Raw genomic sequence first — 17865 nt, 5'->3', positions numbered from 1 at the left:
CTGTCTATAATTGTGTGCTTGGTGTGTGGGCTGGCCCCCTGCCCGGGGTTTGTTTCCTGCCTTGCGCCCTATGTTGACTGGGGTTGGCTCCAGCAGACACCCGTGACTCCTGTAGTTAGGATATACAGTAGTGGGTTGGATGATGGATGGATCCCTCTGGTAATGACCTCATATACTGTCAAACAGACCTTCTGATTAAAATTAATAATAAGACCTGCAGCTGCTTGTACTCTTTGGAATAAAATAATTGCCATTTAGCTGATAAATACTGTTATTGGCATTTGGTAGATTCCATAAGCTAATTTTGCGCTTTAGAAATTTCATAAATGGACTGACAGACAAGCAGCCCCGCTTTCTTGTTATTTCTTAACCCAACCCGCAATGCTTACGCGGAATTCCCGGTTGCTCTCGCGAGACTTTTAAAAGGTGCGTAAACTCCGTCTGTCTGTTCCCAAGGAGAAGTTTGGGGGTTGTCGCCCAGTGTTATTTGCCTTCGAAGGATATAGAAAGATTAAAGAATGGCAGCGTTTTACAGGAGAGCAGGAGCCGTGCTGTTCCAGTCTACGAAAACTTTGTCTTCTGTTTTAACAGCTGCAAGAAAATATAGTACTGCAGGTGAGCTGTTCGATAGCACGCCGGCCTAGACGACATCGCACGTTACTGTTTGTCCAGCACTGACATTTACCTTCAACTACCCTGTTTCCACACCTCGTTATAAATTCTAGTATTTTCATATAGATTTGTATTTTAAGTAAAGGCCCGATCGATGACTGCATCAGTAGATGCAGTTTTTAATGAAACTGCATAACTTTCAGCTAAAAAGAAACGCTTTTGGCTTGGCATCACTGGAGATGCTTTATAAAATTACGATGAGATGGAATGTTGGCTGTACATGGCTGGATTCATGGACTTTTTGGCAGCTGCAGTCTAGTCAAGGCCACTTTATATTGGAGAGAAAAATGAAACGGCTACTTAATTTTTCCCGATTACAGCATAAATAACTTACACATCCGGTTGGAAATAAAAAGACACATTTTACGATTACTTCAAATGACCTTGGCCAGAGCTCTTCGACTGATCACCTATTTGAATATAAAGTTGTATTTAGATGCACCTGAGTGATAATTAGAATATGTATCCACGTTACCCAGTTTTAGGATCAAGGCAAATTGTCGTTTTGTGTGTAGTAATAAAGCAAGTGCAGCATTCGTAGACAGTAATAAGTTTTCTGTTGCGTTTTTTTTTTTATTCCAGCACATGCTGTGTTATTGTGATGCGATGGAAATTGACAAAAATTATTTGAGAATAATTTTATGGCATTATCTGTCAGACTTTATAAATCCATCCACAAGTTTGCACCTGTTTGAAAAGCAACTTTTTTTTATAATTAATAGAATAATTATAATTTTCCAGAAATTGGTAACTCCGAAGGTAATTCTAAAGGTGCTTTACCAGATATGATTTATAAAGGTTAAACCTCATAAATATTACTAAAGTATAGTTAAAACTTGTGATTCATAATGTTAATCTTGCTAATTGATAGTAAAATGTCGTTTTCCAAAGGGCTACTTTTTGCCTCATTAGCTAGACGTCAGCGTCCTGGTTTTTATTTCGGATTTTAGAAGTCAACAATCTAGAAAAAAATAGTACAGTAATTTGAAAAAGGATTTCATATTTTTATACTGCATTACAGATGAAAGTAGCAGCTTAGCTAAATATATTTCCTAATACATATTTTCCGGTCTTTTTTCAGAAAATGTTGTTAACGTGTGTTAAAGTGTATTTGAGGAAAGCCAGTCGCCAGTTCTGTATAAAACTTTATGGTTGAAAGCTATCATTTCTGCATGGATGGAGAGGTCAGCTTAGACAAAGTGCATGGTTTAATGGCCAACTTTTTAAATCGGCTCTTTTTGGATTTTTTGTAAGCTAGGTGTCCTGTGCTTGATTTATCATCAGCCTACATATATTATACAGTACATTACTGTTACAGATAAAAGCAATTAAAACATTATGTGCAATGCACTGACTCAGTGGTGCTGTCATTTTAGTGATTAGTCAGCATAGGTAATGTGCATCGCTACTGCTATTCAGCAGAGGTCAATACATTTTTTGACAAATTCTTTGTAATGCCCCCTAAATATCACAAAATGAGTTTATTTTGCCATGGTGTTAAGAAAATCTGAGACTGTATGTGAGAAAAGTTTCTTTGTTGTCACTGCAGTATAGTTTACTGTTTAGCTATTGCAGCTGATTTTGTCTACCATCCAAATGCAAGCTTTTAGTGATACTGAATTAGAGAAAAGAGTGTTCAAAGTTGTTTTTGCTCTTGCATCGATTATATACAGAACTTTTTCATATAGTTGATTTCAAGCACTGCCATTACTGATTAATGCTACACAGCTCAAATATTTAGGATAACTAAACTTCTTTTCCATATTTTAAAACGGAAAGCTGCTGCGCATTTGTTGTGAGCTGTAGTTTTCAGGCAGAGATTTATCCAGATGTTGTTAGACTCTTATTACTCGTCTTTTATTTTTAGTTTTTTAATGTTCAAGTGCATACTGAATTTTTAAAGTCATAAGGCTATAGATCTGGATACCTATCATATTTTTGTGTTGGTTTAAATTGCTTTCTTCTACTAACTTTGTACATTTAACTTAATATTCTAAGCCTGCTTAAGCCAATTAATGGTTATAGGGGACCACAGTGTGACGCTATAGCCTCACTGTGATGCTGATACATGGTGGTTAAGATGGATATGGGGCAGGATTATCAATAAATTTTAATTATGAACCACGGTGAACAATATATCAGCAAGTTTACCACGGGGTTGGGGGAAAGAAAAATGATTTTTTTTTCTTTTAAGATTTTTGGTCTTACCCTCCGGTTGTTTAGTTTATTTTCTAGATGTTTTACCATAAGTTTCGGGTGCAAGTTTCACGCTTAACATACTATATTTACCGACCGGGGTTTTTTTTTTTTTTTTCTTCTTTTAAAAAGGGCACACACGCTAAATGCAGTCACAGGTGCCTGGGGAGATCAAACGACAGCTATGGGGGGAGTCCAAGTTGTGTTAGTAGTGTACGTGTACCGTAATGTTTAAGTTTGTATATTAGTAACCTCGAGGTTAGGTATAAATGTTTTGTTGTTTTTTGTTTTATTATGTGTATGTGGTTATCGGCTATTTTGATTTGTACTTGCAGTGTACAATTTCCCCGGCAGGACTTAAATGGTTTCTCCCTATGATTAAGTAAGCTGATCCTGGCAATAGAAAAGGCTTTATAAGTACTGTTGTGGCCCCAAAAAAGGAAAAAAAAATCGTGGAAAAAGAGGGAGAAAGAAAGGATCGCTTGGAGAGAATTAAGAGGGGTTAGGTAGTACAAGACACATCAGCCTAAGAGGTGCCTAGTGGCTGAGCTGTTGGTTGCTGTAAAGGAGTGTGTTAGGCTCCTGAGGACCAAAGAAAAACGACTCCTGAGATTTTTTTTTATTTTTGGAGGAGTTGTACTGGTGACCTGGACTGAAACAGAGTCCAGTTTTGTATTATTTTAAGGCTGCCCTGGACTTTTCATGGGCTGGAATTGATTATATATATATATATATATATACACACATACAGTATTAGGGTAAGAGCCTTGGTGTTTCCCAATTTCTATTTTTTCATTTTTTTTTTTCTTCATAATTTGATTTTGTCTTGTCACTGGATTATTTATATGTTTTTGTCCATCCTTTTTTTTTCCATCAACAACTATAATTTTTTTTACTCTATCATGGAATAAATAAATCGCCTTCTGTTTTGAACATCGGCCACTCTCGTGCCTCTCTTGTTACTCCCTCAGTCCTGGTCGGTCCCAAACTACTAGCAGGCTATCTGCTTTAGTAGACGGCTTGTGACATTTTGGTGGCAGAGGTGGGATCGACTGGGGGACTTGGAAGATCTTAGAGAGAGCAGAGAAGGCACTCAAGAAGGTTTCTGTATCCGTGCCAGCTTCTTTGTCGGGTGAAGAACCACAGACACAGTCCCCAGAGTCATTGGAGGCAATGTCTAAAGAGACACAGACAATGGAAAGAATGTTCCAGCAGTTTCTACAAGCACAGGAGCACAAGGAGAAACAACAAGAGCTAAGGTGGAAGTCGTTGCAGTATCAGTTTACATTACTGCAGGTGGAGGTACAGCGAAGACGTGAGGGAAGTCCTTCAGAGAACCCTGGAGTGGTTCATTCACCACTTGTAAGTCCCAATCTAATGTACACGGAGGGTGTGGAGGCTAACATCAGTAACTCTGCTGCAGGATCTACCAGGTGGGTGGAAGGTTTAAAGCTCCTCCCCTATAAGGAAGGCGAGGATGTAGAGATGTTTCTTTCCACCTTTGAAAGAATGGCTGTTGTTTTTTCATGGCCTAAAACTGAATGGACAATAAGATTAGTACCCCTATTAACTGGCAAGGCACATGCAGCTTTTGTGGCCATGGACCCTTCTGGATCATTAGACTATGAGTCACTTAAACAGGCCATATTAAATAAATTTGAGATTAGTATTGAGAGTTATCGTCTGTGGTTTAGAACTGCAGAATGGAAGGAGGGTGTAACCGCATTAGAGCTGCAAGCTAGATTGAAGGATCTATGCACCCGTTGGCTTAAGCCCCAACAACATGATAAAGAGACAATAATTGACTCGCTTATTTTGGAGCAGTTTTTGCAGGTGGTGAAGCCTGAGCTAAAGACTTGGATTTTAGAACATCTAAAAGTCTTCACGCCATGCCACCGAACTGGCAGAGGTCTTTCAAACTGCTCGAGGCTATCCCAAGAATCTACAAAGAGTGACCAAAACTAATAGGGCTCCAATTACTTATCCAATCCTTCCTAGTGCATCCAAGGTCATGGTAGCTCATGGTTCTCTTACCTCTAAGAGCGTGAGGGATGGGGTCGTAGCCAATGTAATATATTATCAGTGTGGACAGCAGAGTCCTAAGAAAATACTGTCTCCTATGGCCAAGAGTAGTGCAGGGTGTGAGGAAAACAAATTTTGTTATGTACCGTGCCCAATTCTTTGAAAATTAGTGCAGAAGAATCAAGAAAAAGAGGTTAAAGTAAAAATAGCAGGTTGAACCAGAACAGCATTGCTTGATACAAGAAGTACCCAAACCCTAATGAGACAAGATATTCCTGATGATAAATTGCTGTCGACATCCAGGAAGGTGGTTCTGAGATGCGTCCACGAAGATGAGGTTTTTTATCCTCTGGTGAAGATGTGTATTTAGGTAGGAGGCCAGATGTATGCAATGTCAGTGGGAATAGTAGATGGCATGCCATACCCAGCCTTGCTTGGACTGGCTCTGCCAGATATTAATGGCTTACTGCAGCAGAGCCTGGTGCGGGAAGCCCAGGTCTTGACCAGAGCTCAAGCTGCTGCAGTCAAAGAAAGTGACCAGGTGGACTGGAACACTTTACCTTTTTCCCAGGTGAATGAGGTCTCAGTCCGTAAGACCCACAGACAACGGAAACGGGCAAAAATTTTGGTCACGCCTGCCCTAGATACTAGCATTACTCCTGCCTCTGGTGATCTTGATTGCTCACCTTTCATTACAGGGGAGATAGGGGCCTTGCAACGTGGCGATCCCAGTCTGCAGTCCTGTTTTGTCAAAGCTGAAAAACAACATCAGTCAGTTACAGGAGAAACCTTTGTATTAGACCAGGATAATCTTTACCACCCAGATGGGCGTGCAAACAATTGGTATTACCTAAAGAGTTTAGGGATAAGGTGTTAAAAATGGGGCATGATATCCCATGGGCCGGGCATTTAGGGCAAATTAAGACTAGTGATTGCATTGCTAAATATTTTTACTGGCCAGGTTGGTCCAAAGATGTAGCCAGTCATTGTAGGAGTTGTCCTAAATGTCAGCTTGTAGGACCGGTTAAGAAAGGAGACAGAGCTCCCTCCGTTAGTGCTGTTACCTGTGATAGAGGAGCCTTTTAGTAGAATGGCAATGAATATTGTTGGTCCTCTACCACGTAGTAGTAATGGGCATCGTTACATACTGGTCCTATGTGATTATGCAACGAGATATCCAGAGGCATTCCCATTGAAGAAGGTTAAGGCTACTCAGGTTGCTAACGCCCTAGTTCAGTTGTTTTCCAGAGTTGGCATCCCTAGGGAGATGTTGACCGATCAGGGGGCTAATTTTACCGCTGGACTAATTAAACAGGTGTATGGTCTGTTAGGGATCCAGGGTTTGAGAACCACACCTTGCCATCCACAAACGGATGGCCTAGTAGAACGCTTCAATGCCACTCTGAAGCAAATGCTAAAAAATTTGTGTCTGACACTGGGGCCGACTGGGATCAATGGCTGCCATATTTGCTTTTTGCTTACAGAGAAGTTTCTCGGGCTTCCACTGGATTTTGACCATTTGAACTGGTCTATGGGCGAAATGTTCGAGGCCCTTTAGCTGTGCTGAAAGAAGCATTAGAAAATGGCAGTGGTCAAGAACACCTGAATATTCTGTTATTTTGTTATAATGAGAGATCGATTGTCCACAATGTCCGAGGTGGTTAAAAAGAACATGTTGTAGTCGCTAAAGAAGCAGAAAGCCTGGTACGATCAAGCCTCACGTACTTGCAGTTTTCAACCCGGTCAGAAAGTCTTATTACTGTTGCCCCTATTGACTAATAGTTTGTTGGCAAAATAACAAGGTCCATATGAGATTGTTTCACAAAAAGGCCCAGTAAATTATGAAATTTATATGCCAGACCGATCTAGAAATAATATCAAGTCTTCCATATTAACCTGTTGAAAGAGTGGAGGAAAAAAGCTAATTCTGAGGTACAGCTTTTGATTCGTAGAATTCAAGACGAAGAGGAATTACCAGAGCAGTTCCTGCCTGCAACATCATCTTCTGCCGATCTACCTGTGTTGGACCATCTTTCGGAAAAGCAACAGGAACAGTTAAAAGCAGTGATTCCAGAGCATCTGTTCAGCGAAATACCTGGTAGGACTAATTTAATAGAGCATACTATTTGCCTCACCTCTCCAGGTCCCGTACGACAGACATGCAGCAGAGTTCCAGCTCGTCTGCAGGAGATGCTAAGAAATGAGGTACAGTCTATACTCCAATTAGGTATAGTAGAACCATCTACCAGTGAGCGATGTAGTCCAGTAGTACTGGTTCCAAAGAAGAATGGACAAATTTGCTTTTGTGTGGATTATTCTAAACTAAATTCAATTTCTGCATTTTGATCCTTACCCTATGCCAAGGGTGGATGAACTGATAGAACAACTGGGTCCAGCTATGTTTTTATCAACTTTAGACTTATGCAAGGGATACTGGCAGGTGCCATTATCAGACATAGCTGAGCCCCTCACGACATTTAAAGTGCCTAGTGGATTGTATCAGTTCACCGTCATGCCTTTTGGATTACACAGAGCAGCAGCGAATTTCCAAAGGTTTATGGATATTGTTTTGAGAGGAGCAGAATCTTATGCTTGAACTTATATTGATGACATTGTAATATACAGTCTAATAGAGTCTTGGCATGAGCATTTATCACATCTTGCTGATGATTTTCACAAGTTAAAGCAAGCCGGCCTGGTGGTAAATCTGGCTAAATGTGTATTAGCTAGATCTGAGGTACAATATCTGGGATACACCATTGGAGGAGAATTTGTAAAACCTCGGGTGGACAGGGTGAAAGCTGTTCAGGATCATCCACGTCCTAACACCAAAAGACAAGTTTGGTCGTTTCTAGGACTGGTTGGATGGTATAGGAGATTTATTCCACACTTTTCGGAGATTGCCGTCCCACTTACTAATCTCTTACAGAAGAAAGAGCCCAACCATGTGAAGTGGACTGAAGAATGTGAAAAATTTTTTGCTAAATTGAAAAATGCAGTATGTTGTAACCCTATTTTGAAATGTCCTGATTACCTAGTCTACCTTTTTGTTTACAGACAGACGCTTCGGGAGGGGGTCTGGGTGCTGTATTGCTGCAGGGTGATGGAGAAGATAGACACCCTGTTGTCTATATAAGTCGCAAGTTGTTCCCTAGGGAAATAAGATATTCCACTGTTGAGAAGGAGACACTGGCAGTTAAGTGGGCTGTGGACTCTTTGAAGTATTACCTACTAGGTCATCCTTTTGTTGTGGAGTCTGACCATCTTGCGTTGCAATGGTTAGCATGGATGCGTGACTCCAATTCGCGAATTTCACGGTGGTATTTGTCCTTGCAACCATATAAGTTTACAGTGAAGTATATACAAGGGAAACAAAATAAATGTGCCGACTTTATCTCTTGAATGCAAGATATCGAGGGTCTGAGTGAGGGGGTGTGTAACGCTATAGCCTCACTGTAATGCTGATAGATGGTGGTTTAGATGGATATGGGGCAGGACTATCAATAAGTTTTAAGTGTGAACCACGGTGATCAATATATCGGCAAGCTTACCATGGGAAGAAAAATAATTTTTTTTTTTCTTTTAAGATTTTTTGGTCTCACCCTCTGGTTTAGTTTATTTTCTAGATGTTTTACCATACGTTTCGGGTGTAAGTTTCACGCGTAACATACTATTTTTACCAACCAGGTTTTTTTTTTTTTCCCCATTTAACAAGGGCACAGACGCTAAATGCAGTCACAGGTGCCTGGGGAGATCAAACGACAGCTATAGGGGGAGTCCAAGTTGTGTTAGTAGTGTACGTGTACCGTAATGTTTAAGTTTGTTTGTTAGTAACCTCTAGGTTAGGTATAAATGTTTTGTTGTTTATTGTTTGTATTATGTATATGTGTTTGTCGGTTATTTTGATTTGTACTTGCAGTGTACAATTTCCCCGGCAGGACTTAAATGGTTTCTCCCTATGATTAGGTAAGCTGATCCTGGCAATGGAAGAGGCTTTATAAGTACTGTTGTGGCCGGAAAAAAAAAATCGTGGAAAAAGAGAGAGAAAGAAAGGATCGCTTGGAGAGAATTAAGAGGGGTTAGGTAGTACAAGACACATCAGCCTAAGAGGTGCCTAGTGGCTGAGCTGTTGGTTGCTGTAAAGGAGTGTGTTAGGCTCCTGAGGACCAAAGAAAAACAACTCCCGAGATTTTTTTTTATTTTTGGAGGAGTTGTACTGGTGACCTGGACTGAAGCAGAGTCCAGTTTTGTATTATTTTAAGGCTGCCCTGGACTTTTCATGGACTGGAATTGATTATATATACAGTGATCCCTCGCTATATCGTGCTTTGACTTTCGTGGCTTCACTCCATCGTGGATTTTAAATGTAAGCATATCTAAATATATATCACAGATTTTTCGCTGGTTCGCGGATTTCTGCGGACAATGGGTCTTTTAATTTATGGTACATGCTTCCTCAATTTGTTTGCCCAGTTGTTTCATACAAGGGACGCTATTGGCAGAGGGCTTAGAAGCTACCCAATCAGAGCATGTATTACGTATTAACTAAAACTCCTCAATGATATACGATATGCTTCCCGCGCGGTGCTTGATTGTTTGCTTTTCTCTGTCTCTCTCACTCTCTCTGCCTGACGGAGGGGGTGTGAGCAGAGGGGCTGTTTGCCTAGAGGATATGGACGCTCCTCTAAAAAATGCCGCTTTATCGCGGTGCTTCGGCATACTTAAAAGCCCAAAAGCACATATTGATTTTTTGATTGCTTTTCTCTCTCTCTCTCTCTCTCTCTGACATTCTCTGCTCCTGACACACATTCCTTGTGAAGAGAAGATATATTTGCATTCTTTTAATTGTGAGAAAGAACTGTCATCTCTGTTTTGTCATGGAGCACAGTTTAATCTTTTGACTAAAGGGTGTTATTTCATGTCTAGAGGGTTCTAATAATGTTAACAGTGTGAGAGAGTTTATAAGGGCTTAAAATATATAAAAATAACCATACAAACATATGGTTTCTACTTCGCGGATTTTCAACTATCGCGGGGGGTTCTGGATATGCTTACATTTAAAATCCACGATAGAGTGAAGCCGCGAAAGTCGAAGCGCAATATAGTGAGAGATCACTGTATTAGGGTGAGAGCCTTGGTGTTTCCCAATTTCTATTTTTTGTCTTTTTTTTTTTTCTTCTCTTCATAATTTGATTTTGTCTTGTCACTGGATTATTTATATGTTTTTGTCCATCCTTTTTTTTCCCATCAACAACTATAATTTTTTTTACTCTATCGTGGAATAAATAAATCACCTTCTGTTTTGAACATCGGTCTCTCTTGTTACTCCCTCAGTCCATGTCGGTCCCAAACTACTAGCAGGCCATCTGATTTAGTAGATGGCTTGTGACACACAGCCTACCCTGACAGTATTGTGCGCAAAGTAAGAACCAACCTTAGATGGGCCACCTGTCCATTTAAAGCCCCTTTAATGCACAAACCCCTTCATCTTTTAAACTAACAATGTAAAGAAAATCAATGTACCCCAAAAAGAACCCACAAGAACATGAGGAGAAAGTGCAAGTCTATGTGGATTTTGCACAATGTTCAGGACTTCAGTTTAGAACAGAGGGGACTGGGCGGTCTCATGGTCTGGAATCCCTACAGATTTTATTTTTTCTCCAGCCGTCTGCAGTTTTTTTGTTTTTTCTGTCCCCCCTGGCCATTGAACCTTACTCTTATTCGATGTTAATTAATGTTGATTTATTTTGTTTTATAATTGTGTCTTTTATTTTTCTATTCTTTATTATGTAAAGCACTTTGAGCTACTGTTTGTATGAAAATGTGCTATATAAATAAATGTTGTTGTTGTTGTTGTAGACTGCTACATTTGCAGGGTGGCTGTGTTAATCGCACAATGGCAATCCTCCAACATTTAAAAGATGTTTCTCACAGATATATTTTGCTGTCTGTGTGTTTTTTAATAATAATAAATTTTATTTACTGTATATAGCACCTTTCCCGTTCATGTTTTCCCACCATAATCCAGAAGTAGAATAAACAGGTCCACAAATGTGATGATATATAGATGTACATCATGTTTGTAGATTGAGTCCTGACCCTAATGTCATGCAGATATTTAATTTATAGATGATTTGAAACAGCATTAGTTTTTTTTTAGGAAATTAACATATTTCGTGCCAAGTAAAATTTTACTTTTGTGCAAATGCCCAAAAGGCCATAAGAAGCAAATAGTACTATCTATACAAAGTGCTTTATAAAATATTTATGTATATAACAGTTGCATTTCAGTAATTCATCTCGGTTAGATGTAACAACATTTTTACTATCACAAATAATCATAATTTCTGGTAAAGAAGTTTAAACATAAAATAACACATATAGTTGCTTTGAATTGCATGCTGGCATGTTTCCAGTATAATTTTTTTTGGTATAATGGCAGTGTTCTTGATGCAGTTTTTTTGGGAAGCAATGTTGTTATGTCTTAAACTGCTTGAATATGTCACATTACAAGTGATGATAGTTTTGTTATACTGGTAAATAATTTTTAAGGAAGTATTTTAAATCTGTGTACTCTGCACATAAAGGAAGACAACATTTTACAGTTTTATATACACATTTAATACAGTACATTTAAACTTATGATTTGGTTTAAGCTCATCTAAGGCAAAGTCAGGAAAAATATTGTCTTGTGTTTTATATGTAGTCTATGCAAAAAGATGTTTTGTTTTTTCAAACTTTTATAATATATGTATATAATATTTTGTTTATGTTTGGTAAGGAGTGATATATTCACTAATGGCATAATCCAATGAACAATTCATCTTTGAAAACAAAATTTATTTGTAACATAGAATTAGATCACTGAAACTTTGCTCTTGTTTTTTAGGTACCCAGTATAATTATTTAATAGTTGATAAGCGAGGAGAAAATAAAAATGTTGGTTTTATCCAGTTAAATCGGCCAAAGTCCTTGAATGCCCTCTGTGATGGGTTAATGAAAGAGATGAACCAGGCTTTGGATGCTTTTGAAAATGATACGCAAGTTGGTGCCATAGTCATCACTGGCAATGAGAAGTCATTTGCAGGTTGGTAAAACACTGTTAAGGACTGTCTTTACCCTGTTATTTTTGAGTTTGTCTTGAAGAGATTAGCTGTTTATTAACTAGACAGGTAATATTTACAGGTACAGAAAATGTTTTTTTGTTAAGTTGTCATTATGCACAAGGTTTTCATATTATATGCCTTTAGTATGATTTATTATAAAGAAATGAATAAGCCATGGAATGTTTTACTTTTCTGGATGTTCACAAAAAATATAAAAAGAAATGAGCATTTCTGTGCATTTGTGGAGATTAAGCAAAATGATTGATTAAAATTAATGCAAAGAGAACCTATTAATGGATTTTTTGATATCACTTTTATTATTGCCTTTGAGTTCACAGTTTTCAAAGCTTCTTTTTGCAATAAAAAGGCTGCAAAGAAGCCCTGCTGATATTCACATTTTTGCTCTATGAGCAACCTCCATGCCAGGATGCATTCAATTGTAAACTTCCTAGCTGTAAAACCAGACTGCTCTGATCACTGGTTGGTGAGCAAATGTTCATGGATCCTATGGAGGATGACCCTAGCAAGGACCCTGCACCAAGAACAGTGTTATCGCCTTGTACAGGTAGTTGCCACAGTCTAGGCAATCATGCTTCCCTTTCCAGATAGGGAAGACAAGTCCCGTTTTCTGGTTGGTTGGTATGATGCCTGTCTCCCAAATGGAAGCAAAGATGGCTTGCAATGCCAGGAGGACAGTCTTACCATCATCCTGGAGAAGTTCACCCTGGATACCTCCGATCTCTGCAGCCTTCCCTACCTTCCGCTGGTTCTCCACCTGTGCAATCTCAATGAGATTGGGTGGTTCACAGGTAATTGGAGGATCAGCCTCAAGAACCATGGGCCCAGAGATATCCAACATCCTAGCCGGAGGATCAGATTTAAACAGGTGCCCAAAGTTGCCAACCTAGTGAGTCACAATTTCAGTGTTTGAGAGAGATTGTTTATATACTTATTAGAAGTCTTGTCAATGAAATGTTGTAAGAAATGTATCTATCACTTCACTCACTTAGGTAACATTTAATCATTACTTACAATAAAAAGCTTTTAGAGTTAATATTACAAATGCACCAATAGGGAGTTTACTTGTATAACCAGTTCAGACCGAATGCCTCTATCTGTCTGTCCATCCAGTTTATTCAAAAGCTGCTCCATCTGTTGACCAATTGTTGGTAATTGTCACATCTACAAGTATCACACATGGGAATAAAACCTGTAACTTTAAAGCTTTTCTATTCACAGTTTGGAATAGGAAAATTAAATATTTTAACTGGTATTTCCATATTTATTGTTTTAAGTAGTACCCTATCTTAGAAAAGTCTGCCCCGCTGAGAATAAAATGATACCTTGAGATACGAGTTTAATTCGTTCCGTGACCGAGCTCGTAAGTCAAAATGCTCTTATCTCAATTTTCCCCAACTGAATGAATTGAAATGCCATTAATCCGTTCCAGACCCCCAAAAAACAATGCAATTTTTTTGTTACCTGTTTTTAAATAAGAAAAATGTATTTATAAATAATGAATATTGTATAAAAACACAATACAATAGAATGTACTGCAATAAACTGGTTTTAAGTATAGTACAGTATAATATACAGCATTTACCTTGGAGATCAGATGAGTTGAAGATGCTGATGGAGGTGGTGGAGAAAGGCTTAACTGAATGTTATTCACTGATTTTTACCCTTTTCGCCACACCTTCCTCACTTTTATCTGCAGGGGTTTTTGAAAAAAACCTGTCCAATGAGGTCTGTTTCATCCTCCCTTTCAGAATGTTTCTAAAATGCGTTATGCAAGTGTCATTGAATAGCCCAGTCGTGCGTCCAGTTGAAACTTTTTTTGGGTGTTTCTTTTGAATAAAGTCTGAAAGTTTCTCCCACATTCCCAACGTTTCCTTTATCTCACTTGTAGAGATAACTTCCTCCTCCTCTGCGTCACTTATTTCCTGCAAAACCTCTGTGTGCTGCTGTGTCTGTAGCTCCTTTAGCTCCTCCTTTGTCCGTTCCTCAGAGTGCTCCTTGATGAGCTCATTGATGTTACCTTCATCCATGTCCAGGCACAGTGTGAGGGTTAGCCTATCCTTCATGGGTTTGTGGCCTGGATCTGCTTCTCCTCTGCTGTTATACAAGTCCTCCTTGGCATCATTTTTCAGAAGAGTCCTGTCTCATCAAAGTTGAAGACTTGCTGGGGGATGTATCCTTCAGCCGCTATAATTCCTGCAAAAGTTTTGAAGTAATCCTCAGCTGCCTTCACATCCGCGCTCGCTGCCTGACAACGGAGTGAATGCCGGTTCTCTTTTTAAAATTCTCGAACCAGCCCTGACTGGCTTTAAACGGCCCGCCTGCTGCCTCGTCTGTTGAAGTGCCTGGGTTCTGCTGCTGCAAATTAGCATAAATCGCTCGTGCCTTCTCGCAGATTATAGCCTCTGTCACGGTATCTCCTGCGAGCTGCTTCTCCATCAACCACCCAATCAGCAGCTTCTCCATATTTTCATGGATAGATTTCCACTGTTTTGAAATAATTTTAATGCCCTTGGCTGGTGTTATAGCCTTTATCGACTCCTTCTGCTTCAGTATGGTGCAGATTGTAGAAGTGCTATGCTCGTACTGCTTCGCCAAATCGACTACCCACACACCTTGCTGGTGTTTTTCTATAATTTCTTTCTTTCTTTAATTCAGTGCACATCATCTGCTTCTTCTCTGCACTATCCTTTGCACTCGCTTTCTTCGGACCCATAGTTGGAAAAACAAAGTTTTTCAAAATAACTGCAAGCACAAATGCGAGCACAACACTGAAGCTTCCACTGTGAGCTAACTGCTTAAAGTGAATGAGTGAGACACGGGATGTTGCGGCGTTCACTGTGGCGAGCTGCACGAACTAGCGGTGGGGTGGGGTATCTGAAGCTGGCTCGTAACCCAAATTTTAGCCCTCAACTCAAAGTAAAAAATCGGCCAAGAGACTGCTCGTATTTCAAAAAACACGTTAGGTGGGACACTAGTAAGTCACGGTATCACTGTATTCTGCATTCATGTGTCTGTAAACATCACAGAATCCTTTCTTTTCTACAAAGGTTGCGATGTACTGATGTGTGCCTTATGTATACAGGTTCATATTCAAGTCACTGTTACAATGAACGTTTTAAGCTGAAGCTCACCATGTGGTTGAAGTGGCTCTACTGTCCTCATACTCTTTTCAAACTCTTAACTGTCAGTTACAAGAAAGTTTGACATATGTTATGAGGGAGTGGTTAGAAAAATAAGTGACTGACTGGCTGGTTTTAGTCCAATCATAACAAAAGTTTACCCTTGTTTTGATGTCATGTCTGGTCATCCCCAGCCTTCAAAGCGTAATCCTTATCTTAAAGCAATGCATCTGGCTTTCTAGCCTCCTATACCTACGGTTTACTCACATACTACAAATATAAAGGTTGTTTACTTTGAAGCCTTGCTGCCAGTGTTGGTAGAGGGTGCATTTGTAACTACTTGTTAAGTATTCTATGGCTGGCTATGCAGTGTTGTTTCATGCCAAGTAATATTAAGGGATTGGCACTTTTATTGGTAGTACTTTTTAATTTTTGCAATTTCTTTGTTAATTTCTTTTCTTTTGGTGACTGTTGCCTGAGTGAAAAGGGCCCTGTCCTGCTCCCCACTCCTGACATCACGCTTCCCTTCCCCTTGGCCCCCAGCGTTTTAAGTATGATACTTTATTTTTAGAGTGAAATTATGTGGTTGATAGTTGCAAAATATGTTTAGGAGAATTTCTGGAATTTGCTTGATGATTGTTACTTGTAGGACAGCCTTTTTGGCACTGAGGTAAGTTTATGCAAGCTTTATGGGAATTTGTATTGTGTATATAATCAGGACTTGGCCAATAATGGCAGAACATGGAGTATATTTGAATGGTTCTACTATAAAAATTATCTTGTTCTAAGCTGCAATGATGAAAAATACAGTGGCAGGGTCAAAAGAAAGAATTAGTGCGAAAGTGTTAAGCTGTACAATCAACAGAAACAAGCTGGATATGTTTAAAGAAAAAAGGAAAATGACCTGGAGAGCTTGTGCACTTTGGAAATGGAGGGAATGATGCCAAAAGAATAGTGAGAAAAAATCACAAGGACAGAAATAATAGATGATATTAGTATAAAGTGCCACATCCTTCAAGATTCTCAGGACTGCAGAAACAAAGAATGAAACTTATGTGAGAAGTGGCAGACAAAAAATGTCTAAAAGTACACATTTATTTTCCTATTTAGTCGAACCTAGAGTTTGATTTCCATATGGGTCACTATTACTGTGGGTTTTGCATGTTTTTCCTGTGTTTACAGGGCTTTTCTCAGGGTTGTCAATTCCTTTTCCTCACTTTCTAAAGGATAACGTGTCATGTTAATTGACTCTGTATGACATTGGCAACAGTGCCGTGTTGAAGTGTGGCCTTCCATTCTAGTTTTATTCTTTCCAAAGGTTCTGATTCTGTATGATTTCAGTGGCTCCTAGTAATAAATGTGAGCAGGATCTAACATGGATGACAAACTAGATGATATATGTAATTTCTGTTGTATGTTAACCTGTGGACATTTACAATAATTGAAAATACAGTATATTTATTTATAATAGTATATCTTTTGTAGCAGAGACTGCATTGGTGTAGTTTTTCATATAGCCTTTTTGTATTTGTAGCTGGTGCAGATATTAAAGAGATGCAAAACAGAACATTTCAGGAGTGTTACGGTGGAAACTTCCTTTCTCATTGGAACAGAGTGTCTACTTTAAGGAAGCCTATTATAGCAGCTGTAAATGGATTTGCAGTAAGTTCATTTTTGAAATATGAAATACCGTATTTGAAATTGATTTTTCTTAGTAATAAGTACAGGTTGTTGTTTGTACTTCATAGTACTGCCTTTTATACTTGCTTCTGATTTGCCTATTTTATCTTTAATTCTGCTGTTTCTATCTATCTATCTATCTAAAAGAGCAAAGATGTTATGCATTAGAGAACACCATGTTTCATGGAATAATAATTGAACTATTAGGATGTATTGTATGGTTTTATGGTATGTTGGCATGATGAGAATTGTTTGCGAATTTGTAAAGCAAACTTTGTCAGGTTAATCTGCTATCTAAAAGCAGTTATAAAAGCCATCCCTCCTACTCTTGTGACCTGAGGTTAGAATAAGGTTGTTGTCCTTCTTGCTTTTTGCAAAAGGCATCCTAATGTCAGGAAGGCACCTAGCCCTGACGATCTCTGTTCCAGTATCCTCTAGATAATGAGATGCAAAAATGAGAGTTACAGAGCAGCCGCTAGACATGCCCACATATCAAAATCAAACCGTTAGGAGTTCCAGGTAAATCACAGGCAAGGGGAGCCCAATTTATGGTGATCCCACACCTAATACACAAAGAAGTGGATGTTTTCTGTAAATTTTAAGGCTTTTCCAGAAAGGGACCCAGGTACCCACAAGGTCCATTATAAAAATGTAAGAGCAGGCTATTCTTTTTAATATGCTTTAGAACTTTAGAATACAATTTTATGTGTCATATTAAGATATACTATGGTTGTGAAGAAATAACTTCAACTTGGAAAATACCAAACTTGTCCTTTAAGCCTGACAGGGATGTTCTTTATATGTTCTTTTTATTTAGTCATTCTGTTGTTCAGTTAGTAGACTAGTGTTTTGCGCATTTTATTGTTTTTCTTTTCATTTTTTTCTTTTTTATTCTTAAGTTTTTTTGTTATGGTTGTGACATTCTATAGTCTTCTCTAATCTTTGGTGGGTGCAGCATTGTATTGTTACAGTAGATATGACATTATGAGTCACTATATGGTACCACAGCAGACATTTTCCGTTGTTCCTTTTGTAAAACGAGACCTTAA

General features: G+C 38.8%; 1 protein-coding gene across 1 annotated transcript in view; it reads left to right on the top strand.

The window, feature by feature from the left end:
* The first annotated feature begins 420 nt into the window (after positions 1 to 420).
* The window catches only part of echs1 (enoyl CoA hydratase, short chain, 1, mitochondrial), a 38574-nt gene continuing 21129 nt past the window's right edge, over positions 421 to 17865 (top strand). The window contains exons 1-3 of the mRNA XM_039773713.1: positions 421 to 615; positions 11780 to 11977; positions 16671 to 16798. Of these exons, the coding sequence (XP_039629647.1) occupies positions 519 to 615; positions 11780 to 11977; positions 16671 to 16798 (423 nt within the window). The 5' untranslated portion in view covers positions 421 to 518. The remainder of the gene's footprint in view (positions 616 to 11779; positions 11978 to 16670; positions 16799 to 17865) is intronic.

This window comes from Polypterus senegalus, chromosome 1, assembly GCF_016835505.1.
Source record: "Polypterus senegalus isolate Bchr_013 chromosome 1, ASM1683550v1, whole genome shotgun sequence".
Classification (NCBI taxonomy): Eukaryota; Metazoa; Chordata; class Cladistia; order Polypteriformes; family Polypteridae; genus Polypterus; species Polypterus senegalus.
This window is presented reverse-complemented; position numbering and strand designations above follow the sequence as displayed.